The sequence below is a fragment of the Diadema setosum genome, chromosome 9, assembly GCF_964275005.1.
Source record: "Diadema setosum chromosome 9, eeDiaSeto1, whole genome shotgun sequence".
In the NCBI taxonomy this organism is placed as follows: Eukaryota; Metazoa; Echinodermata; class Echinoidea; order Diadematoida; family Diadematidae; genus Diadema; species Diadema setosum.
In genome coordinates, this window is record NC_092693.1 from 19,745,738 (window position 1) to 19,771,387 (window position 25,650).

Below are 25,650 nucleotides of genomic sequence, written 5' to 3' on the forward strand. Positions count from 1 at the left end.
GTCAGGCTTCGTCATTGCAGGATTCAAAATGGCGCCTTGACTTATGCGCATGCGTGACCGGAAGTGCTCCAGAGCGAGCGGCGGCGTGTGCGTTGAAAGTGTTGAACAAACCTTGGCGTCTGCTACACAATAACCGTGGTATGGAGCTCAATGCTCCTCGCCCGACCAGACGCCAGCCGCCGCCAAGCCCAGTACAGTTTATAGCTGTATACTAGTAACCGTGCTTGCGCTGCTTGAGTGTAGCAGCATGGTCGACAGCGCGACCTTTTGAAAGGGCATTCACATCACGTGACCACCCGATATCTAAACTTGGCCTGGCGTGAAAGATTGTGTACCGTGTGGACATGCTGGATATGATGATCAATTTCGGTAAGTTTCATTACGTACATTTGAATACTGATAGCATCAGATGTAGAATGGAGTCAAAAGGGGCCTGAGCTTTCGATCCTAGCAGAATCTTCGTCAGAGGCAAAATGACAAACATGCAGGGAAAGCAATCACATATAAGGACTTTACACAACAAGAACAGACAGGGACAAGCTGGGTACACAGAACAAAGAAACAAAGGAGAGGGAGGTCATGGGCAAGGAGCCCAACAGGTAAAAGGAGGGGGATTAAAGCAGGAGGGTGGACAGACAATAGGCAGAGGAGAGGGGACAGACAAAAGGCAGAGGGGGTCAGTGATGATCATGAGGATCAAGGAGGCAACCAATGAAGAAAAAGGATGAATAGGGAGGCAACATCAAAGAAGATAGGGAACACCAGAGGGATAAAGAAAGGGAAAGAGTGAAAAAAGCAACAGCAGGAGGAAGGGAGGGGGGGGGGGGGGGGGCTGAGCAAACAGTGAGCCCTGAAAGGTGTACCAGGAGGAGGCAACAAGGGGAAGAAATCAAACATCAAAGTGTATACATATACACACACAGTAATAATAATGACAATGAAATAACAGTAATGAAAAGAATTAAAAAAAAAATATATATATATATATATATATATATATATATATATATATATATATATATATTTTAGAGATATAAGAGGTGGTTAGTCATTTCCCTCCTGGATGTTGAGGCCATGGGGTTGGATGGTGTGAAGTCGTCTCATCCAGAGCTTCTCTCTGCTGGTTCTGACTGTGTCTGGACGAGTGCCTAAAGATTCAATGCCCTGTAGAGTCATATCAGTGATGGAATGATCGGGTAGATTGAAATGGTGGCCCACTGGAGTGTCGAGCTTGGCTGTGTTGACAGTAGATCTATGTCCGTAGAAGCGTCTTTTGAGTGTTGTCTTGGTTTCCCCAACATACTGGATTCTACAAATTCTGCAAGTGATGAGATACACGACATTAGTGGTGGTACAAGTGATGTTTCCCTTTGTGTGGTGAGAGAGGCCGGTAGAGTTGCTGGTGAAAGAGTCACTCTCATGGATGTGTATGCTACAAATGATGCACCTGCTGGCTGAACATTTGAATGTGCCATGCTGTAAAGGAGAAGAATTGTCAGTGAGGGAGGGTACTTCAGCACGGACGATGAGATCCTTGAGGTTGTGGGGGCGCCGGTACGCCAGGATGGGAGTATCTGGGACGGCCTGGGAGAGACGATCAGAGGTGTGAAGGATATGGTGATTATCACGAAGGATATTGTGGAGAGAGGGTAGATTGGGATGGAAAGTGGTCACGAGTGGTATTCTGTCAGTGGTGTCCTGCTTGTTGGTTTTCGGTTTGAGAACTTCAGATCTGGGGAGAGAACGAACTTTGTTGATGGCTTGTTGAACTCTCCTGGTACCGTAGCCCCTGGCTGCAAGATGTCTCTTCAGGTTCCTGGCATGGAAAGAAAACTCAGAATCCTCAGAGCAGATACGGCGAAGTCTGAGGGCTTGACTGTAAGGGATACTGGTTTTGCAGTGGCGGGGATGGCAGCTGGCTGAGTGAAGGTACTGATGGGTGTCTGTGGGTTTAGTGTAGAGAGTGGTGGTGACATGGTTAGACTCCTTTCTAACGGTGACATCGAGGAAGTTGGTCTCTTCTTGGGAGAAGTCGGAAGTGAATTTGATGGTTCTGTGGAAAGAATTGATGTGGTCAATGAAAGTATGGAGGCTTTCTTCCTCCCTGGTCCAGATGAAGAAAACGTCATCGATGTAGCGCCACCAAATCCATGGACGACAGGGCGCTGAATCTAACATCTGCTGCTCTAGCTTGGTCATGAAGAGACAGGCGAAGGAAGGAGCCATCCGGGTACCCATTGCTGTGCCAGATACCTGTAGGTAGTGCTTGTCCATGAATGTGAAGTTGTTTTTCGTCAGTACATGTGACATGAGGGATTTGATGTCAGATATGGGGGGGTTGGAATGGCCGCTGCATGTCAAAGCCTCACAGGAGGCTAGAATACCTTCATCATGGGGAATATTGGTGTAGAGAGAGGAGACGTCGAAAGTACCGATGATTGCTGTCTCGGGTATCTGGTCCTTGATGTCATCGAGCTTCCTGAGAAAGTCTGGTGTGTCATGAATGTAGGAGGGTGCGAGTGAGACAAGAGGTTTAATGTGGTGATCAACAAAGAGGGAAATGTTCTCTGTTGGGGAACCATTTCCAGAGAGGATGGGACGACCAGGATTGCCAGGTTTGTGGATCTTGGGGAGGAGATAAAATCGGGCAGGTTTGGCATTAACGGGGGAGAGAAATTTGTGAGCCTTCTTGGTGAGGTGTTCATGTTCCTTCATGTCATCGAGTGTCGACTGGATCTGTTGGGAGAAATTATCTGTGGGATCAAAGTCAAGAGGTGTGTAGTGGGAAGGATTGCGGAGATGTTTCATGGCTTCATCGATGTACTGCTGGCGGTCCATTACTACAACAGCTGATCCTTTGTCTGCGGGCTTGATGATGATGTCCGACCTGTTTTTGAGAGATGAGAGAGCCTGGCGCTCTTCCTTTGGGAGATTGTCATGTGATGCAATGTCGAGGGTATCTGCGGAGTGGACTTGAGATGAGACAGCTTCGATGTACGTTTCCAGGGAGGGAACTCTATTCTTGGGGGGAATCCATGAGCTTTTTTGATGAAAGGGCTCAGGAGCAGAAGGGGGTTCATCGAGAAAAAACTCTTTGAGGCGTAACCTGCGGTAGAAAGAAGAGAGGTCTTGGCTGAGTGCTATCTGATCGACCTTGGGTGGAGTGGGGCAAAACTTGAGACCTTTTGAGAGAAGAGACGTTTCTGCTTGAGAAAGGGGAGAAGAAGAAAGGTTAACGACAGAAGTGGAGGATACATCAGTGGATGTGGTGTGTCGCCTGAATCTGTTAGACCGTTGACGTTTCTTCGTGAAGTTGCCTATTTTCTTGTTCCTGCGAGCAGTGAGTTCAGACACATGTTTTGAGAGACAAGATTCAATTTCATCATTGTATTTGAGCCACTGGGTGTCGGTGCAGCAAGAGCGAAGTTCACTCTCCAGTCTGTCGATGTCAGCTGAAGAGGAAGTGAGAGAGGCGGTACACTGTTCGGAGAGAATGTTAATCAAGCGGATGGAAGCTCCACGTAGAGTCTGGTTCCAGCGTTTCCGTAGTTCAGGCGAGAGTGTTCCAAGAGCTGGAGTGCAGTGGAGTTGGAGGCCTGCGGGTATCATGCGGTTGAGGGAGTAGAATCTGTAATTATCCTGGTGAAATGAGAATCTGAGGGCCTTGAGCTTGGTTTTCCTCAGTTGATGAAAAAGAGATAGATGGTTGGCCATGGTAGGCAGAGGACAGAGAAGAACAATGATAGCCAAACAAGGGAAGGAGAAATACATAACCTGTCAGAATAGAGGGAAATTCAAAAAAGGAAACAAGAGAGACCTGTAAGGCGAATAAACCAAAGGAAAAAAGGTGAGTACAGTCGGTCAATGTACAGGCCAACCTGTGCTAAGCAGAAAAGTGAGTGGAGAGAAAAGATAAAGGGAGATGAGACAAGCTCAGAGACAAAGGCACGGAACTGAAGAGAAAAATAACAAGGACGGAGACAAACACCTGAAAAGAAAGTAAGAAATATGTTACAAACAAATACAACACTGTAGAAACAAAGATACTACAAGTCGAGAAGTGGGAGGGAAACAGGGCAAGGAAGGAGACTGAACTGGAACAAAGCAATAAAACAGTTAAAACAATTAAAACAGAACAGAGAAGACAAAAAGGATAAGGAGGATCACGTGGGCGTGATGCAACAGCAGAGAATGAACTTAATGTAGCAAAAAAAGCTGCCGAAAACTGCTTATCCAATAAGGGCGAGCCAATGGAGTAAAATGGAGTCAAAAGGGGCCTGAGCTTTCGATCCTACATTAGCATCAGATGTAGAGTAAATATTGAAGAGTATACTCGATGAGTTTGAGGTGACAAAAATGATCGTAAGTATCAAAAGTCAAAGCTATCGTGATACGATTACGTCGCTCTCCTAGTGGTTGGTGGTCGCGCTCGTACAGCCCTGTCGCGACGTACCATGTACAGCGACTGGGCTGTGTATAGTTAAGCATGACCAGCTAGCTTCATATAGTCTAGACTCTATAAGGAGTCTATGAGTCTATGCAAGATTCATCCTTGATCCTTGATGACCTAGCGACCTTGGCATGGCAGTTGAGTTATGGCTTCAAGCCATCATATCCAGAATTGGACTTTGCTGAGTACTGACGTAGATGTAGATATGAGTCTATGACGTCTGAGCCTGTAAATGCCAGAGCTAGACAGACCTAAAAGCAAACTACCCATAATTCAATTTATATCGCTTTCCAAGATTTGACTGCCGGCTACATATAAAAGTAAACCTATGCATTTTCATGTGGTTGAATTTTGGCACCGGAGGTTGAACCTTGGTGCAGGTTTTTAAGTAATTCACAGTCAAATCATGTATAGAATAAATTCTAGTCATACTAGTCTAGCATCTTGAGATATTTAGCCTGGCTTGCCAACCCCTGAACAAATGTTCATATAAATTTTAAGCTTCAGGACTTCTGTAGCTCATTTTTAGGTATAAAATGTATAAACAACAAAGATTCACAAATGTATACTGTGTGAGTACAAAAATCAAATAACACACGTCTCTTAATCCAGTAAAATATGTGCTTTGCAACTCAGAAAAATATTGCATTTGTGATGACTCAAGCAGTTGTGGATCATGTAACCTGTTGGTTAAGTGTTGCCTGGCAAAAAATTGGGAATAAACTATGATTTTTAGTAATGACAGTTCACAATTAAAAGCCAAATAAAGGTATTAAGACAGCAAACCTTAACTGATTCTGATGATTTCCTGGTTGGGCAGCTGCAAGGTTCCACCTTTTGAGCTTTGTGTGCAGCTGAAAATGCCACAGAGTAAACATACATTGTATGAAAAGTGAAATAGTGTTACGTGTTCTCCCCTGTGATAGACTTACAATTGTGGATGACCCAACTATAGCAACCTGAAGATTAATGTTTCTGAATGGTATTTGAAAGTTTGGGTATGTATACCAACATTCACCTGAATGTTATATATTCAGTAAGAACAGAAAGGGGTGGTCCATATGGTTGAATAGATCATGAAACACTTTCCCTTTCTGTGAACTGCTTCAGTTCAAATTTTTTGGGTCAAATATTAACAGTGTTGATTTAATGTTAAATGCCAATATTTTTGTATATGTGTCTGAGTGTCTGTTTTCTTGCTGGGTAAAATGTATACCTCTAGCAAAGATCCTAGTGTAGTGCCTTGTACAAATCAAGAGTTTCATCATAAAATGAGTTCAGTCCTTTCTTGTCAATTTGAGATATTTGCAATTCAACCTGCTTGGGAAAAAAAAAAAGGTTACTAAGGAAATGTAGGATATTTTCAATCATAACTCTCAGAATATTCCTTGTTATGCAACAAGTGAGGTATCATTGGAAAGGTTCTATTTTGCTCTGTCTGATGGTGGACTTACTTTAAAACATTTGAAAATGTTACCCATTTTGCGATCATACTCTTCATATGTTTCTGGCAGAATGTGCCATCATGAATCTGATGCTCGTGGTTGTCGGGTTCGTCGTCCATCTCATCCTGTTCGCCTCCATCTTCGACATCTACTTCACGTCCCCTCTTGTCCACGGCATGACCCCGTATACCACGCCCCACGAGCCGCCAGCCAAGAGACTCGTCCTGTTCGTGGCTGATGGCCTTCGAGCTGATAAGCTGTTTGAACTCAATGAAGAGGGGAGGACAAGGGCTCCCTATTTGAGGTATGGCTCAACTAATTTGTATACTGTTAGAGTGTATGTGTGTGAGAGTAATTTTAGTGGTTGGCTAGGTAAGATGAGATTTATAATTCAACAGAATAAAGACATTAAGCAGTGGTACATATAACAAGCAAATATATTTGCATGCTTTTATTTTTACATTAGCTTGTGGTTGCACAAAATGCACAAAAATTTCCACACTGCAAAAATTTCCACTTCTGCAATATCTCATGAATTGTACTGAATGTGACAGTAGTTGTATTCAGCAGAAAAAGGCGAAGAATAATAAGGAGGGATACTGGTTTTCAGGCAAAAGCCTCAAATCAGGCCCTTGCTGTATCAGATTTCAGGCCCCTTTAATGTACACACTAGCTTTTCCTGTAGATAATTTTCAGGTCCTCTCTGTCATTCTAATTGGCATCCCTGAATAAAGAGAAGAGAGGATAACTAAAAAAGAAGGAGAGGGACGAGGGGGAGAACGAGATCTTCCCATTGAAACTGAAATGCTACATTTCACTGATTGTTGTTCTATGTTAATGTATACCATTCTGTCAAAATGAGTCAAGACTTGCACACAGTGTTCCATCATTCTTTGCATATATTGTTCTCACCAGCTTGAGACTGACCCCATTGAAAGGTTGTATGCGTCATGCGCAGCATGCAAATGATGAACAGTTGAGCGGTCAGTAGGAATTGTGTGCATATTGTAAACTATGGAATTGCTTTACCCACAAGGCACAGCCGTGAGGGTGTTGTGTAGACTATCTGTAGTTACGGCATACACACTATTCCTGCTGATGCAAAAAAGACATGTGCATTATCTATTTTGTAGAATGATGTACAAACCTTTCACACACACACACACACAAAAGAAAAAATTGTTTCAATCATGCATCCTGTAATAACATACACATGGCATATTTACTGGATGCCCGGCTAGCCATCTCTTGCTAAGTGCACAAACTCTTGCTACAATTGTGCAAATTCTTGCCATAAGTGCATGATGGCATGTTTGCAGTGACTATCATGAGTGATCGCAATAATTATGAGACAGTCATCTAAGATAGAAACAGGTTACGATCTTGAAAAGAGCCTGAACATTGTTCTCAGTTTTTAAAGCTGTTTTTAATATCCAGCACTGGGCCACATCATACATCATCTGAAAGCACTTTAAGCCTCTTAAGATCCACTTCCAGCCAAATCAAAATCAGAAGACGCGATAAAATATTTCATCAGCACCGTAACTACATCTAGAAATTTTTATATTCCTTTGCTTGGTATTTTTTATTTTATTTTATTTTTTTTTGTGTGTGTAGGAACATCATTGAGAAACGTGGATCTTGGGGCGTTTCCCACACAAGGGTCCCGACCGAATCCAGGCCTGGCCATGTTGCTGTTATCGCAGGATTCTATGAAGATGTCAGTGCTGTAGCAAAAGGTAAGCCAGGAGGAGCATATGTACTTCCAAAAGGGAGATTTGCTTTTAAGTGTGTTTTACAAATTCATGCTCTAGAACAAAAGCTGCAGATAGTTGAAAAAAAAAAACCAAACAAACAGACATTGAAATGGAACATATTGGATACATATGCATCTAAATTACTGCTTTTGTATACATATATGGCTAGATATGAGTTCTTAATTGCTGATTGTTGATAATCTAAATAAAAATTCACTGGGCACTTTTGATTGTTTGTTTTGGTCAAGTGAAGCGACCAAGGTTGCTATTGAACTGAACCCTGCATGTTTGTTTGTTTGTTTGTTTATTTTTTTTTAATTGCACTTTAAAAATACCCTGACTGAACTTTTGATCCTGTGTGACATCATCGCCTGATTTTGTCTGAAATTCTTTGTAGAATACTGCTCCACATACTGGACAAGAGAAAAGAAACTTCTCATACATATATTTTCCTTCTGAGATTTCTAAATTAACACTTTCTCCTTGGCTTTATGAGATGACATTTGTCTTTTTGCAGTGACACACATCTTACTGTTTGACAAATACAGTGTACATACATGTAGTCATGGCAACATTTTGGTGTTACCACTTCGACAGCACTCAATCAATTTGTGTGGACTGTCTTCAAAATAAGTTGGCATTTCATTTGTCAATTTGATTCCTGTAAAAAAAGTCACTGCAGAATTGTTTCTTCTGCTGCTATCACGAGGGCAGACATCCAGATACAAGATGATTACTGTCAGACCTGAGCACAGAGCAAAAAGTTTTCCATTCTAAAGGCTACATTCTAAAGGTTTTACTCCTTGTGAAGCCAATATTCTGACTGTGTGCTAATCATCTTTCTGCAGGTTGGAAGGAGAACCCAGTGGAATTTGACTCCGTTTTCAACGAAAGCCAGTACACATGGTCATGGGGAAGCCCAGACATCCTTCCCATGTTTGCAAAAGGTACGTTTTCATATCATGGTATATGATAATCTCTCCTCTTCTCTTCTTTTGAGTAAGTGTAGTCCACCATCTGGTGTATTTTCACTCCTCTATAGGAAGTGCTGTGATAAAGTACTTGACCAATTTTCTTCATGGCGGTCTTGTCTCAATGTTCTGCCAGCGAGATTCTTGAATGTTCTTTGGATAAATAATCAGAGCTCCTTTATTTTATGACACCGGAGGCTGCCCTCTTTTACACTGAATAGGAAATAATTCAGGGGAAACTATGACAAAAATATACAGAAGTTTGTGTTGTTTCCATGCTTACCTGCATCTATGTCACTGGGATGTTATGTGTGCATTCCAGGTGCATCTGGAGATCACGTCTTCATTCACATGTATCCGGCCGAGAGTGAAGACTTTGCAGACGCTGATTCATCTGCGCTGGACACCTGGGTCTTTGACAGGGTCAAGGTATACGAGATATTTGAAATTCCACTGTTTAGTAGTCTTTGTGTCATTATTCAGACAGAGAAATAAATCGCTTTCCCATCACACTGCATTGATGAAACCATAAGCAAATGCTGTATAAGCAACTGGGACTTTTAAGGCAGTTTTGCGAGTGGTCGAATTCATGATGTATTTGTGGTTCGTAAGAATGATATACTCTCACTTCTCGAGAGAAAAAATTGCAATATCCCAACTTGGAATGGATACATAACTGTGTAATGTGTGGCAATATACAAAAATGCTGCACAATATTGTGAATATATGAGAGTGAGCTGCATCTCCACTAAGTGTCTCAAACTTAAACCTGTGCAATATTTGCATTATAAATGGTTGTATGAACTATATTTCATTCACCCTTACAGATAATTACCAGTCAGTTACATGTAAAACTTGCTTTAAATTTGAAAAAGCCAAGATGTCTGAAGAAATGTTTCAAACACACTGGTACTAAACACAAACTTGTTTACGGTAAAATAGGTGATTAAATGCATGTTGGAAACTGACTGAGTGCCAAATTGCTAAAGTATGCAGTTTGTGATGTCATTGACTGTGATTACAGCAAACCACAGTTATGTGCATATCTCCAAGCAGTCATTAGTACCTGTTATTAGTACACGGTAAATGGTAAAAACGTATGCCCGCTGGGCATGTAAGGCAAAATAAATGACTGTTCATATGGTTACTGTCAGTCAGTCCTTTGCTTTGGATACACATAACCATTTTACAATAGTCATGAATGTCATGAATGTTGGTCAATTCATGAAATCTGTGAAAATAAAAACAAGTTGAAATATTCCACACATATACAACATATAGAGCAACTGGAGCTCCTCCAACATTTTTTGTATGCAAAATTGAACATGACAGGAATTCCTGGACAAAGCCAGAGACGATGCATCGCTGAACGCCAAACTTCACAAAGATCGCGTCGTCTTCTTCCTGCACCTCCTGGGTCTAGACACCAACGGTCACTCGCACAAGCCATACTCCCGGGAATATCTGGACAACATCGGCCTGGTGGACAGAGGGATACAGGATGTGGTGAAGGCCCTGGAGGACACCTTTGGGCGCGACGGAAAGACCGCCTACGTGCTGACCGCGGACCACGGCATGACAGATTGGGGTGAGAAAACAATGTCTCCTTTGCCACACTCATGCTCGTAATCTATTCAAGGAGTCTGTGATATTTTTGTCTTTCGCTCAATTGACTGATCGATACAGCACTTGTTGAGCTAGCAGCACAGATAAAAAGCTGAGGATATACACTGAAATATTCCAGTAAACAATGATGGAGTAAAGAAAGAGAAGTAATTATTTTAAATTTTCCTTGTTTCTGCCTACTGTGCATAAATGGTGCTCACAAAAGTGTTCAGCAGGTTGGGTTGCAGCACATACATGTAGGCCATGAGTTTAAAAACTTATCAAGACGTATTCACCATTTTTGGGGTAAACACTCTTCAAACAATTTGATCATATACCAGTATCTGAATAGTTTTATAAAATAAAAGTATGTAGTACTTGTAAGTATTCATTTGTACCCGGGAATCAAATTTTGTGATATTTTCCATCTCAAGCATGACTATAAGCTGTAAGGAACTCTCAAAACTTATCTAGATGTATTCCCCATTTTTTTTTTGAAAAAAAAAAACACTCCTCAAACAATTTGATCATATTCCAATAATTGAATAGTTTGATAAAATAAAAGTATATAGTGGTATGCGTAAATATTAATTTGCGTCCATGAATCAAATTTTGTGATATTTTCCATCCTAAACAAGATGATGAGCTGTAAAAAGCCTTACATGCTGTTATAACTTCTGGACAGGTGATCATTTTCCTAGATTATTTTTTCCCCTGTGTCACTGCCTGCAGGATCTCATGGAGCTAGCCATCCCTCGGAGACTCTGACCCCCCTGGTAGCCTGGGGGGCTGGCATCAGAGCAGCCAGGGCAGGAGGGGATCAGAGCTTCAGTGACAACTTCTTGAAAGGTAAGGCCTCTAATTATTAAAGGGGAATGATACCCAAATACATATATTGTGTATGAGGATTGAGTGAATGTAGCAATATTAGTAGACCACATCAGTATAGTTAACGAAAAATTAGACAATCCGTTCAAAAGTTATGAAGTTTTCAGCTCATCTGAACCAAAGACTTACATGAGCTATTGCAGTCATGCATCAGCCCTTGTACGTCTTGTGCAAACTATTTACATTTTCAGCTTCTTTTTTGAAAACCCCTTCCGTGGATTTTCACCAAACTTGGCCATGAAGCATCATCCCTTGGTTGGGAGGACGTCAACTCTGTTCAAATGGATACCATGCCCCCAAAGCCCAGTTGCATAATGACAGAGCACTTGACTTACCTCTTTCAGAAAGCAGGGGAAATGAATTTAAGTATGTCAGTTACCAGTTGAGGGAATGTCTACTTTTCATAGAAAGTACAATTTCGTTAATTTCTCTTTGTATTATTTTTCATTTCATTGTCCTGCAGTGAGGTCACAGTCTGTTGTAGTCTTCTCATCCAGCAATAACTTCATCAAAACTTGAAAGCTTCATAACTTTCGAATGGATTGTCAGATTTTCCTTAAATGTCACTGATGTGTTCTACTAATATTGCTGCATTCACTCAATCCACTTATACAATCGGGTATCACTCCCCTTTAATGCCCTTTTTGAAGCTTAACTGACATTGTGTTAAAGAACATGTACTGCCGTGTTTGTTTGGGGGTTTTTTTTGGGGGGGGATGTTTGATGGGGGGGGGGGAGTTATTTGCCACCAGATGCAGGATAGATTGTTAAAATTTTGAAATGAATGTTCTTTTATGTTCTTTCTCTCATTCGCTCTTGAACAGAGTGGCATCTGGACCACGTGGAGCGAATCGACGTGAACCAGGCAGACATCGCCCCGCTGATGGCATCCCTGATAGGCGTTCCTTACCCCCTCAACTCGGTGGGCGTCCTCCCTGTTGAATACCTGGACGGCGGTGAGGAATACAAGGCGCGCTGCTTGCTGACCAATGCTAAGCAGATTTTGGCCCAGTTCGACGTGAGTCCAATGTCTGTTCTCAATATTTGTGGTGTTCCTCAGAGTTATCAATATGCACATTTTGCTGGCAAAATTGCAGTCACCTCTTCATTGATGTCAGTTCATTCAGAAAAAGATAAAAAGAATTGGCAGGCCCATTTTGAGGCGAGCCAAATGTTTCTTCTTAAAATTTTCAGTATTCCTCTAAGTAATTGATCTATGCACAGTTTGCTGTCGAACTTGCAATCAACTCTTTAGTGATGTCAGTCTTTCAGAAAATGATGAAAGAGAAATACCAGAGTTTTGCCCCGGTTTCATGTTTTTATTCCAATATATGAAGTAATTTAAAATCACATTTTGTGTGTTGAATTGGGGATTAATTCTTCAGTGATATCTATTCATTCAGACAAAGAAGAGAGAATGAAAAGGAAAAGGAGAAGGAATAAGGAGAGAGGAGAGAGGAGAAGTGGGAGGAACTTTTCATGCTATGAGACACTCGTCTCGAGAGATATCTAGCTCACGATTTTGCTTTGTGTAAATTCACGGCTACAGGTGAAGGAGACGCAGAAGGAGGCCACAACACTGAGGGCGCTCTTCGTTCCCTTCAGGGGGCTGAGCGGAAGTGAGAAAGAGTCGCTTCTAAAGCGGATCAACACCCTCATGATGAACCGAGTCTTCGCAGATGCAGTGAGTGAAGGAAATTATTTTAAAACAAGAAACTTTTACAAATTTGCAACCGACTGCCTTTTTTGCGGCATGAAACTTTCGCGAAATGCCACTGGCATTCAATGCATTGTGTAGACAAACTTTCAAGAATCTTTGCTCTTCAAGAAATTCATGAAAATTTTATGCACATGATGATTTCTGGTTTTGCAGTATACAATTTGCTTGATGTGCTGAGAATGAAGCTATCACTTTCATACTGGATATTGTTGTGACCTTGAGTTTTGTACCATTGCCCTATGAGAGTCACAAATATTGTGCACACTCTCTCACGTTTTATCCACTTTGCTTAAAGGTAGGGGATACCTTTTACAGACCTCCCAAAATGCAGCAAAACATTAAATATGAACCTCAGGGGACTTGCTTAGGCCACTGCTTAGAAATTTGGAAGTCAACAGTTACCTAAAATTTGAATAATGCACAAAATTCAACTACTCAGTAGTTCTGTGTGTCAGCCACACTTAAGCCTTTTTGTTGCATTCTTCTGTATTTGTGATCTCTAAACACAAATCTAAAAGTACAAGAGCTGATGTAATAACATATAGAGTGTGTGGCAAGAATGTATATAGAAATGTTTGTAAGTGTTGAACTTTCTTCACAAAATATACATGATGGACACACATGCAGTACATGGGTCTGCAAAGGTAGCCTAGTAATGTACTGGAATTTACGGTGAGCCCCGAAAACAATTCAATTCAAAATCTAACGGTCAAAAAAATGTACTAAATGTTACCTTCCACTTTCAATACTTTATGGGAGTTTCTAAAATGATACTCTCTTCAACATACCACTGTATTCATACAACTCTTCATTTAAGGCGTGCAAATGGGATTCCCTACCTTTAAACCACGCTTTCAAAGCATTTGCATAATGAAATTGGTTTAAAGGACATTCTGAAAATCATTGGAATCTTTTGCTCATTTGAGCAGTTTCCTGCATTGACAACATTGTACGATAGAGAATATGACAAGATAACAGATATGGAAGATAAAATGAGCTCACAGAAAATGAGAAGGAAGAATTTTTCACTCCAGAATGTGCCATAATCTTTTTTTTTTTTTTTTTTTCAGAAAAATGCAAGAACAAATAGCTAAGTTCAGTGAAACCCCCTTGATTTTTAGATTGTGATAGCAGTCACTTTTTCATTGCTCTCATCTTTGTATTTGATTGTTGTTAGCCACTAATCTTTCACTTGATTTCAAGTCTCAATCCAGATGAAAGTTCAAGATAGAATGTTTCACAAGTTTGAACTCCATATTGTCCCTGGGGTAACAAGACCTTGTATTTCAAAATGCTGAATTTTCAGGAGAGCCAAAAATGATCTTTATTTTCACAACATTTTCTCAAAAAAAAAAAACACATCAATTTTAATGCCAGTAATATCAAAACATTGTTTTGTTTTGTTTTGTTTTGTTTTTTAAGTATGCCAATCTGAGATACAAAGTTTTGTCACCCCCGGGACCATATGCTTGTCATCATGAATCTATTAAAAAAATGATAAAGACGATGAACAAAAATGAAGTTAGCAACTGTGTAAATGAATAACTTAACAAACGTGTGAATAACTGGATGAAGAAATAGGGGGAAGAATTCGGAAAGTACTAGATAAGTGAGAAAGTGGATGAGAGTACCTGGATTTCGTTTTAAAGTGCATGTGTGACATCTACACTACATCTTTTGTATTGCAGTCCTCATTCCTAGACCAACCACTGCATCAGAGCTTTGACAGGGTGGATAATTGTAAAGTTTGTGTTTTGCAAATTTGTGTTTTGCAAACAAAGTGAATGACTGCTTTTATTGAAATGTATAATTTGAATTGATATGTTTAATAATAATATTAGATATAGTCATAACGCATTCTTAGATTTCATTGTTGTCATTATTGTAAAACCTTTTTTGTGTGTATGCTTTCATTAACCTGCGCTGTAACAAGAGATTTCAACCTCGGACATAACAAAGGATGTCATGCTATACAGATATGGACAGCTTTTCGGGGTATTGTTGATATCATTGGATATAGTGATCCATTGACTCCGAGCTATACTTGGCTGATCGCACTAGCCAGTTCACACATTAAATGCTGCCATCAGATGTTATGCAATGTGATCACATTGGACAAGGGTAACCTTTTATGCTATGGAAGCCAAGTGTTTACAGTACATATACATGTACATATGTACTACATATGTAAAAAAACAAGAAACAAACAGGAAAAAAAATGCAGTTTAGTAATATCAGGCGGTTTAGTGCTATGGGCCAGTTTTGGAACTATGAGGGTTTTAGAGTTTCAGTTTCATCTATTGCCACATTTTTTAAGGTACTATAAACAATCTCTTGGGCCTTTCAGTGTGTGTATATAGTGCTGACACAAGCAACATTTGTTCACAGTGTACTACCATGTCTAATGTCTTTTCGACAGATTATTGAAACAAAGAAGCTAATAGATGTGGCCTTGGATGGGCTGAATTATTATCAGACTTATGACCGCTTCTTTCTTGGGTAAGTACAAGACAGATGGAGCTAAAACATATGTCTTTGTTTGTTGTTTCATTATACCCCCGGGGTATATAGGAATCAGCGGGCGGTCGGGCGGTCGGGCGGTTGGTCCGTTGCAAATCTTGCGTCGCGAACTACTTCCTCAGTTTTCAACCGATTCCCATAAAACTTGGCACAGATGTGTGCCTTGGGTTGTAGATGTGCAAGACGTATTTTTTGACAGTACCCAAAAGTACGTTGCCATGGTAACGGCATATTATGGGCAAAAATGGGTACAAATCTTGCGTCGCGAACTCCTCCCACAGTTTTTGATCAATTTTTATGAAATTAGGTACAGATGTTCATCTGAATATGTTAATGTGCAAGACACATATTTCCGTAGTGGCAAAAAGTGCATTGCCATGGTAACGGCATGTTATTGGTAAAATATAGGGCAAAATGCTTCATGGCAAAACTGCTTCATCAGTATTCTTCCAATTCTCATGGAATTCATATTGAATGTTTGTCTTAGGATATAGGTCAGCTTGACACATTTCTTGACAGTGACAAAAAGTATGTTGCCATGGTAGCAGCTCACATATTATGAGCTAAAATGATGGAAAATTTTGTGTTGCAAACTACTTCCTCAGTTTTTGCCCAATTTCCATGAAACTTGGTACAGATGTGTGCCTTTGGTTGTAGATGTGCAAGACGCATTTTTCGACAGTACCCGAAAGTACGTTGCCATGGTAACGGCATATTAATGGCAGAAGATCAAGGAAAGATCTTGCGGATTTAACTTCTTCCTCAGTTTTTTGACCAAAGCTTATGAAATGTTGTTTTGACCAAAGCTTATGAAATGTTGTTTGGCGGAGGTATAACCAGTCGCTGTAGCGACATTTCTAGTTGAGTATGAAGCCTCAAGTAATTGAGGCATAGATTGGTATCACATCAACTCTAGGGCAAGAAGTCAGTATGTCATGATTTTATACAAATTCGTTCGTAAGCTGAGAGCGCCAAAAGTGTGGCATGTGACTTGACAGGAAATTAGAAATTTTAGATTTTTACACACTCTACAAGAGCACCTTAAATGCCAGTTCAAGTAATATTTTTCCCAGCAATCCCAAATGGTATGTATGACATGTTTAGATAAAAGACTGTATGAAATGAATGTGCATCTGACTCTTTTGAATGTGATATCTTCCTGGAAACTTCATGTCAGTATTTTATATGTGAGTGCATCCGTTACCTTGAGTGTTCTTCCACATGCTCGCTTTAAAAAATCAGTCACTCTCCAGTAGGGCTGCACTACCTTGTGTGGCAAAATTTTGACCTGCATGGTGGAAATTGATCTCAGTGCTGTAGTGGGTGTGCTTTTTTGTTATGGCATACAGCTCTAGCGTCACAATGAGCTACCTTGGCTGGATGGGCTACATACTCCACCTTCTCCTGAAGCACCACACCGACCTGGCCACACCATCCACAGCATCCGCTGCTAGGGGCAACAGAGAACCGCGTTGGCTGCTACCGGGGTTCTGCGCCCTGGCTGGTCTGATCAGCGTTCTCCTGGCCGTCCAGTCTTCTCCTGTTAAGCACTACGTCTACACTCTCCTCCCGATTCCGCTGTGGTATGCTGTGGCTAGGAGGTAACTTATCTGAGAGGCGACCAAAATATTTGCTCAGCAGATGCTGTTGAGAAATCAATTCTTTCAGCATTAAAGCTAAAATGGGAGTGTGAGAGGATTTTTTTTTTCTTTTTCTTTTTTTGCTGGTATTAGTCACATACATCCCATCTTGTAAACCTTTTTCATTTGTTAGAGATATCTCATGTTCAATTCAACTATTTTTATCATTTCATTTATCAGCCATTTTTATTGCTTCAGAGGTTTGCAGTAACACCATGATTATGTAGTCCTTAAAAAGACAGTTGTTTGGAACCTAGACACAGGAGAGAAGAGGAGAGAAGCAACATAGGTGGAGGCAAATGGTGACAGTCGAAGGGCAGCAGTGAACTAGAAGTTCAGGTTGCACTATTAGAGATGGGAGAATAAGAGACAAGGACAGTTGATACATGAGAGTGAGAATCAGCTAAAGGGTTCGGAAGTCGGTGGGAGGAGAAAGATGAAGCAGAAAGGAGGAGGAGAGGGGGAAAGAGAAGGATGGAAAATCATGGAGATAAGAGAGAGAGAATTGAAAAAGGACGTGAAATTAGAAATGATGCATTACAAAGTGAAGCAAGAGACGACAAAGTCAGTGAGCAATTGAGAATGCATACTGTATACGCCGAATATTTCACAAGGTTTTTATTTTTGCAGATTTCTTGAGTCATATGCTGTCAGGGGAATTTAAGACACAAAAATATTGACTCTGATCCCCGACTTGAATGCCACGTGCACACCTACATTTCTCCATTCGGTACTGTACTCCACGATCACAAATTTAACCACTCACAAAATCGACGAGAAGTCCTGATTCGCAAAAATGTAGACTCGCTAAATATGTGGCGTATACAGTACTTGCATGGATCCCAGGATTGACTCCTATGGAAGAGAGCTGTGGGAGAGAATGAATACTGATTAACAGTGTAGTCCTGAAAAAAAAGGGTTCAATGACCTTTGCTGCTGCGACAATTGCTCTAATGAAACATCTGCATGCTAAGTCAAACATAAATTCCACCAACAAGCGCATCCCTAGCCCTGATCCTGAACCTCACATTAAACTAAACCTAAAACCCTATCGCAACCCTAACCCCAACCCTAAGTCCTGGGAGAAAATATGACCGGAGCAATTGGCTCAGGAGTAAATTTTGTGTCACCAAAAAAAGGACTCCAGTAGAGGAGGGAATGTGGCAGAGAAGACAAAGTTAGAATGTAGTCCCAATTAGGGGGCCAAAGAACTGAGGAATTGGTCCTTGCAAATGACTGTAAAGTGGTGAAGTCGTCCTGAAAAAGACCAGTGGGTCATTAGGAAAGTAGGAAATAGAAAGAGGAAGGAAAAAGATGAAATTGAGAAGAAGTTGGACTACAGACTGTATATGATAGGAGAAAGAAGTGGAGAATTGTAAAAATAAATGAGCAAAAGCTCTAGAGATCTAGTATGAGAATGACTAAGATACTCTAAGTGCATGATATTTCAGTCCAACTGACCAACCTTCGTCAGAAGTGAGGTGCAACCTAAGCGAAGGCGACTTATGTATGGAGAGTGCAGACCTAGAAGGAGATTGTTTGCCGCATCAGGCTGGGCGGTGTGTGTTGCCGTGGGTGGTGGCGCGATTTATTCGTTGATGAGATTAAGTTGTTGCATTGTTGTTGGGGTGCGTCAATTTTAGAGTGGATCTGGGAGGATTAACTCGGGTGTTGGTAGATAGTGGGCGGAATGAGGTATGGGGGGTAGATGGGATGGATATGGGTGCAGCAGATGATTTGCATCGATGGGGGCGTTCAGTGTGCATGTATGCATTTCTTGCATTGAAGTCTGTGAGTCAGGCATCAAGACAACTGGTAAAGAGTTACAGTTAGAATGGTGAGAAGATTGTGCTAAGGGAGCGGGAAGAAAAACTGAGGGGGTAATCTCCTAGTTTTCAACAAGTATGTTGTTAATGGGCTTGTTATTGGCTGTGTCCGAACGAAGAGATGTGAGACTGATACTGTATATGTTTGAAGAAGAGCATTCACAAAATTTATATTACGCCTTTTTTTCCCCCCTTTTTTTTTGATGGAAACCAGATTGTCACATCTTAGCCCTATGGGGAATTATATTACATTGGAGGCACCCCTAAAAGAGAATTTGTGGCCAATCAAAAGTTAGTCTGCAAAGGAAGAGTCTAATTTTATAGCAACAACAGTGAAAATTTTGTCAAATCCAGATCAGAATTGGGGAAGTAATCATGAAATTATGAAGTTTCACTAATTTTTGCAAAGCATTTCTGGGACAGTGAAATGACTATGCAAATATGTGAGCTGGTGATGTCATAATTTCCCAATTTTCCATCGATCATAAGAAAGAAATAGATGATTTTTTTTTTCTGCCATGAAATTGTTCAATATAATGTTATTCCTGGCTTAATAACTTCAAAATAATGATCAGTCAGATATATCAAGATTTGAGACTAGGGCATAATTGCATTTGAACAAAATAGTGGAAATGTCAAGATTTTGAAGTTTTGAGGCAATGACATCAGCTCACCCATTTGCATATTCATATCGACTGTTCCAGAAGTGTCTGGTGAAAATTAGCAAAAATTCACATTTTCATAACTTCTTAAATTTTTTATCCAATTTCAATGAGATTTTCACTATTGTGCTGATGAAATTTAAATCTTTCTTGTGAGACCAACTTTGAACAGGTCTGGAATTCCCCTTCGAAGTGCCACAGTCTGCAACATGCTGTCCATAAAGCAGCCATGAAGTACTCCCTCTATAGTTTCCACTCGCTGAGGCAGACATGTTGATTATTAAATACCCGTATGTCTCTCATCAGTGGAAGAATGGACCCGTGGCACTTTCGCCACAAAGACAGAAATTAGAAAGGAAATCAGAAAGGTGTTATAAAGTCTTGAAAATGACATTTGATGAGCATCATTCGGTCTGCTTTTCCTGACTTTGCAGAGTTGCCCCACTTCCTTTGCCTTTTGTGTGTCTGTGAGTATATGTGTGTATGTTAGTTTGGCGTGTCCAAATGTGTACAAGTCTTGAGGGTGCACTTGTATCAACTATCAGTGATCAGTGCTGTGAAGAAATATGCCAGCATACAGGATGTGAATTCTGTCAGGCTTTTCTGCATTACATCACATCTGTTCACTAGCTGTACAACAAAACATTGACTGGGTGACAAACACTTCTCTCTTTTTGTTGTTTGTGGGGAAAGGATAGGCTCTATGTGAAGGAAGTGCATATCTTGTACAGAGAGACTATACACAGTCTTTTCACACATGCCATGTCTGACTCACCTATGGTAGTGTGTGCCCAAAAAAAAAAGAAAAAAAAAGGTTTTGGTATTGTTTTTATTTTTGTTTTTTATTTTGAGTTTATTGTTATTTCTGTGGGTTTGTGTAGAAGCTCATACAGCCATTTTCTGACAGGTGTGATAGACTATCATGATTCGTTGGTGTGAAACGGCTTCAATCAAGTCAGGCGAATTCAAGAGTAGACAATTTCCCTCTCCCCGCCCCCCTCCTTTTAGTATGTTGCACAACTCACCAGTGTTGATCAGACGTTTCTTATTGATGTGTCATTATGCGAAATGTGGTCAATAGAATGCTGGTGGATATTGGAAGGTTTTCAAGTGCAAATTTACTATCTGTTTATTATTCAGTGAGGAGAATTTTTTTTTTTTTTTTGCAAAACATAGTGACTCTGCCTGAGATAGATAATGAATAGATGATGAATAGGTTGTTGGAGCTCAATGCGGTGTTTCTTATAAGGGAAGCACCCATACAGCACATGGTCATTTGGTTACATGAATCACAAAGATAGATCTCGTGGGTGCTGGAAGATTTTTCTTTCTATTTCATTTAATTTGCCCATATGTTTTCGATAAGATGGACATGCACGCACACACACACATACACACAAAAATTATAAAATGTGAAATGATGAGTCAAGAAATTAGTCAAATGCTCAGCAACATCACTCCTGTCTTAATCTCAACACTATGAAAACTCCATTTGCTCTGCAACTCAGTATTTCTCAAGTTTTCCACACTGAAACATTGACAAATAAACAAAAGGAAAAGAATAATTGTATCAAATTGCAATATCCTTAATGCCTTTATTTTAGAGACAAGTTATGTGAAACACAGCGATGTCCTTTCCAAAGTGTCCATGGGGCTAATCGCACCATGGCGTACTTTCAGCGGGTTAAAGTAGTTAGCTGTAACCCAGATCTGTAATTGGGAGACCGATGTTGGTTGTCAATCTTTATTTCAAATATTGGCCGAGCTTCACTTCGCACGTCATTCTATTACAAGGATGGGCGGAAGAAATCCCAAGTGTAGCTGGCACTGACATTATAAATGTCATATCTACTACCATGACAAAGCTATTTTTTTTTTTTTTTTTTTTTTTTTTTGCCATGGAGGTTACGGGTATGCAAGATTAATATGAAAAAAATTGCATAATCATGACAATCATTCCCATCAAGCTATGGAAACTGCTACAGGACAGGAAATGATTTTATTGCAACTCAAACGACAAGTTGTCATGCATATTGTAGGATTAAATGCAGCCTTTATGTCATACCTGCTGGAGATGGTATGACACCGTTTACTCATGAACATTTGTGAGTGACAATGTATCGCCATTTAATTGTACAATAATTGTTTTGAAAAGAAAAAACAAATCCACCGACAGTTCAGTGGGCATTCTCCATGCCATACTTTAGTTACACATATTTGCATCCTCTCATATTGTAATGCTGGGATGTGGTTTGACCATTTTGCTTGCACACAAGCAGAGGAAGGATTAGGATGAAGAGGAATGAATGGATAGGAAGAAGGAGGAGGAGGATGAGTAGGAAGAGGAGGAGGAGGAAGAGGAGGAGCAGGGAAAGTTAAAAAAGGAAAAAGATGAAAAAGTAGGACCAGGAGCAGAAGAGGAGAACAACTAAAGATGAAGAGGACAAGGGGTAAGAGGTAGAGGGGACTGAGGAGAAAGAGAGGGAGAGGAGGAGGAGGAGGAGGAGGAGGAGGATGAGAAGGAAGAGTGGAAAGGAAAACAGAAAAGAAGAGGAAGTGGTACCAGGGGCAGAAGAGTATGGAGGATAAAGATGAAGAGGAGATTGATGAGAGAGAGAGAGAGGAAGAGGAGAGAGGATGATAGGAGGAGGAGGAGAAGGAGGATAGGATAGGAGGAGTTAGAGGAGGATGGGGAAGAGGTTGAATCATAGGAGAAAACAAGAGAGAGGAAGGGGAGGAGGAAGAGGAGAGGAAAATGAAATAAGAAGATGAGGAGGCGGAGGAGGAGAAAGAGCAGTAAGAGGAGTAAACAAGTGGAGAGGGAGGAAGTGGAAGAGGATTAGGAGGAAAAAGTATGAAGGAGGAGGTAGAGCAGGAGGATGAGGAGACCAGATGGAGGAGAAAACTTGAGGATAAAAAAAAAAGATGAGAAGGAAGAAGCAGAGCATGAGCAGAAGAAGAGGATGTCAAAGAATAAGAGAAGGGAAGATACTGAAGATTTTGTTTTTGGAAGAATAGTGAAGGAGAACAGTCAAAAATAGTGAAGCCAGAGTAGGTTACATTTCTCTGCTCTTTTTATGTCAGATCTGTATTTATCAAGCACAGTATACATTAAATAAATTATCTTTGTCACGCAAAATATAATTGGTTTTGCCCTGTGGGAAAAAAATACTGGTTTCAATCATATAATAGTCTGTGTGAACTATAATTATATGACAAGTGAGTTTTCACTTGTTCCATTAGTTCTTTCTTTCTTTTTGATGTAAATTAGCTACTTGCTGTATGTGCAGTACGATGTTATCTCTGTGTTACTGCCCTTTGTACCTAGCCAACACCATTAGAATCTAACTGAGATGATAATGCAGTGCATGTAGAATTTATCACATTTTGCTGGGTCTAAATGTCTGCCATTGTTTTGATTAGCCCGAGTAGTGATGATATTGGCATAATTTTTCTCTTTTGGACTTCATTTATTAAGATTCAATGACGGTTATAATTCATTCATGGAACTGTCTGTATAAAGGATGAAGGTAATATGGGGAAAAAATACAGATACACATTTCCTGCATTGCTCTGTAAATTGGTTCTCTGAACAAGCCACTAGACTTTGTTAAAAGATGGTTGTTTACGATCAAGCGACCAGTCGGGAAATTACAAAATCTCATTGAGACACATCCGCACGTTTACATGTGCGTGACGTGGGCAGCGAGAAAATCAAACTGTCACACATATGTTGATGCAAGAATATTGGCAGACGTCCACTCTTGTTGCACATGGGTCCAACGATAAAAAGCATCCCATGTTATGATAACAGGGCTGGTGCTTTGGTTTCTGCGGTTTTAAGTGTATGTCATGGCCGTTAATCGTCTCCTTTGTTTCAGACAGTTATGGGCGTGATTGACCTTAACGATCATTGAGAAGAGAGCACGCTGTTTCGCACCATATATGGCGATAACCTTGATGCTTTCGGTGTGATGACCAGAAAAAAAGAAGAAAGAAAATAGGATGGAGAAAGAAATCAAGAAAGCTTATGTGTGTCGGTGTTTAGGTGAACAAAGCTAACTGGATTTTGGGTATTAATTTTCACTAGGTTATTAGCTATGACACTGCATTTGATGTTCAACAATGAATATACTTGTACTTGGAGAAAGGGAAAAAATGGAGTGTCAGTAAACAGGGATACAATGCATGAGTCATGCGGTCTGACATTTTCGCCAGAGGCAGGATCCAAGTGTTCGTGCCAAGGACGATGCCCTCTACCAGGAATGATTTTTATCTCTCGATTGATAGGTGGGATGTGTTCCGCCAATCATTCCGGGCCATCGCGGCGAGGTACAGCTGGCAGAGGGTGGCGGCCGCGGCGGTGCTGGGTCTGGTTGCCATAGAAACGCTCGTGTTGAGCCTCTTCCACCGGGAGGTGATCTCGCTCGGACTTCTGGGAGTGGCGGTGTGGCCGCTGTGCAGCGAGCAGAGGGGCAGAAGCAAGGTACGTCCCATAATTGACACATTTTTCGCTGTAATCAAACGAAAAGAGGCCTCTCTCTCCCTTAAAAAAATTCTCACCCCAATGGAAAACTGCAGGGAATTGAAATGGTTGGTGAACCAACTAGATGTCAGTCACATGCAGTCTTTGTTCATATCGACAATAAAAGAGAGGTAAAGATAAGAGATGAATATCCTTGAATTGTGCTCCTGTTGTTGTTAAGCTGGTACATGAGATGAGTCCATGGAGCATCTGTATAGATGAGTTTATCCCACTTGCTATCGTCTCTGCCTTTTCCATTCCACATTTCTGTGGCAACACGATTCTGATGGGAGTGGATATTTGACACTGTCTGTGCCAGGGACCGTGGACAGTGTGTGCAACTCTCTGGAGTTATCTGTGGCAATCAGCACTCATATCGCACAAAGGGTTAAAGCAGTGTCACAGAGAACAGAAGGAGTTAAATGAATAGTGCTCAATCCACATTTACTGCTAAGGAATGGTTAAAACTGGTATTTATCATAATTTGACCTTTATCAATTTTCTCCTTTCTAGAAAGCCTCTTTCCCTTCATGCTGTAGTTTTTGCCTTTTTGATGAAGGGTAAGCCTATTGAGGTGCTTGGGCAGTCGAGCTAATTCCTCAAACAATATCAAGGTTGAAAGGTTAAAAGCAGAGGAAAAGGCAGAGGTGATAATCAGGGGTGATGTATTCAGATTTTGAAGTTATGTTCCTCTCCAAGGATGACTTGACATCTTTGTCCTGTAGTTGGAGTTGTGTTTTGTGTGAGTCAGGCCAGTGGAATGATTGTGTACAGTTTCATTCTCGTCAGTACGTATTCATATTTGTGGTGTCGAGAGGCCAAAATGTCCCAAAATAAATCGTGAAGACAGTTTGCACATTAAAATGAGAGCTACCGGTATATCTTACACCCCGGTGAGCACACATGTCATTGGAAGTTTGTGTCGATGAATATTCTGTAAAAGTATGGTACCATGTTGTGTGAAGGGATTGTGAAGCATACCATAGCTTTTGCCAACCTGCCTATTTTGGGTCGCTCTTTTCCATATTCATATCAAAAGCATGGGTGAACGCAACAGCCAACAAAGATGCTCGTGGAATGTGAGGAGCTTGAAAAATGAGAAAATTCATGTGAAACATGGGCTTCCAAAAAAATCCCCACTTGTAAATTTCCATGTGATGTGAAGCTACTATCAGCCAGCTTGGGGGGGGGGGGGGGGGGGAGGGTGGGGGAGGAAGGGTTGTAAAATCATTGCCCCCAAAAAGATGGAATCTATCAGCAACAAGGTATATTAAGAAGAATATTTTCCTGTGAGGGACTCGGGGGAACTGAATTTCTAGAATGTATATCTTTTTTCCCTTTTTTTTTTTGTGAGTCACTTAAGAGCCTGATGCCTTTTAAGCTATGTTGTCTGGCTATACTGCCAACCAGTGCCAAGGGCTATCAGTCCCATGCAGTGGTAATTGATGATGGCAATCAGTTGGCTGTAGTGTTGGGTAATAAATTTGCCCAATTGTGATAGGGTCAGTGGACTCTTTATCAGCACCAAATCATTTTGTTCCCCCTCCTTTTTTTTTTTTCTTGATGCGTTTGCTAGTCTGCAAATGGATTACGGTTATCTGGAAAATTAGTTCGGGAAGTGTTGTGTTTGAACATGTGATA

General features: G+C 40.8%; 1 protein-coding gene and 1 pseudogene across 1 annotated transcript in view; one reads left to right on the forward strand and one right to left on the reverse strand.

Annotated features, from left to right (window-relative positions):
• Nucleotides 1-1,044: 1,044 nt before the first annotated feature.
• Nucleotides 1,045-2,838, reverse strand: LOC140233207 (uncharacterized; annotated as a pseudogene).
• Nucleotides 2,839-5,975: 3,137 nt separating this feature from the next.
• The window catches only part of LOC140233209 (GPI ethanolamine phosphate transferase 1-like), a 52,030-nt gene continuing 32,355 nt past the window's right edge, over nt 5,976-25,650 (forward strand). Inside the window, exons 1-11 of the mRNA XM_072313322.1 lie at nt 5,976-6,199; nt 7,513-7,634; nt 8,501-8,599; nt 8,946-9,052; nt 9,956-10,211; nt 10,961-11,077; nt 11,941-12,134; nt 12,666-12,800; nt 15,256-15,335; nt 16,706-16,957; nt 23,775-23,970. Coding sequence (XP_072169423.1) covers nt 5,976-6,199; nt 7,513-7,634; nt 8,501-8,599; nt 8,946-9,052; nt 9,956-10,211; nt 10,961-11,077; nt 11,941-12,134; nt 12,666-12,800; nt 15,256-15,335; nt 16,706-16,957; nt 23,775-23,970 — 1,782 coding nt within the window. The remainder of the gene's footprint in view (nt 6,200-7,512; nt 7,635-8,500; nt 8,600-8,945; nt 9,053-9,955; nt 10,212-10,960; nt 11,078-11,940; nt 12,135-12,665; nt 12,801-15,255; nt 15,336-16,705; nt 16,958-23,774; nt 23,971-25,650) is intronic.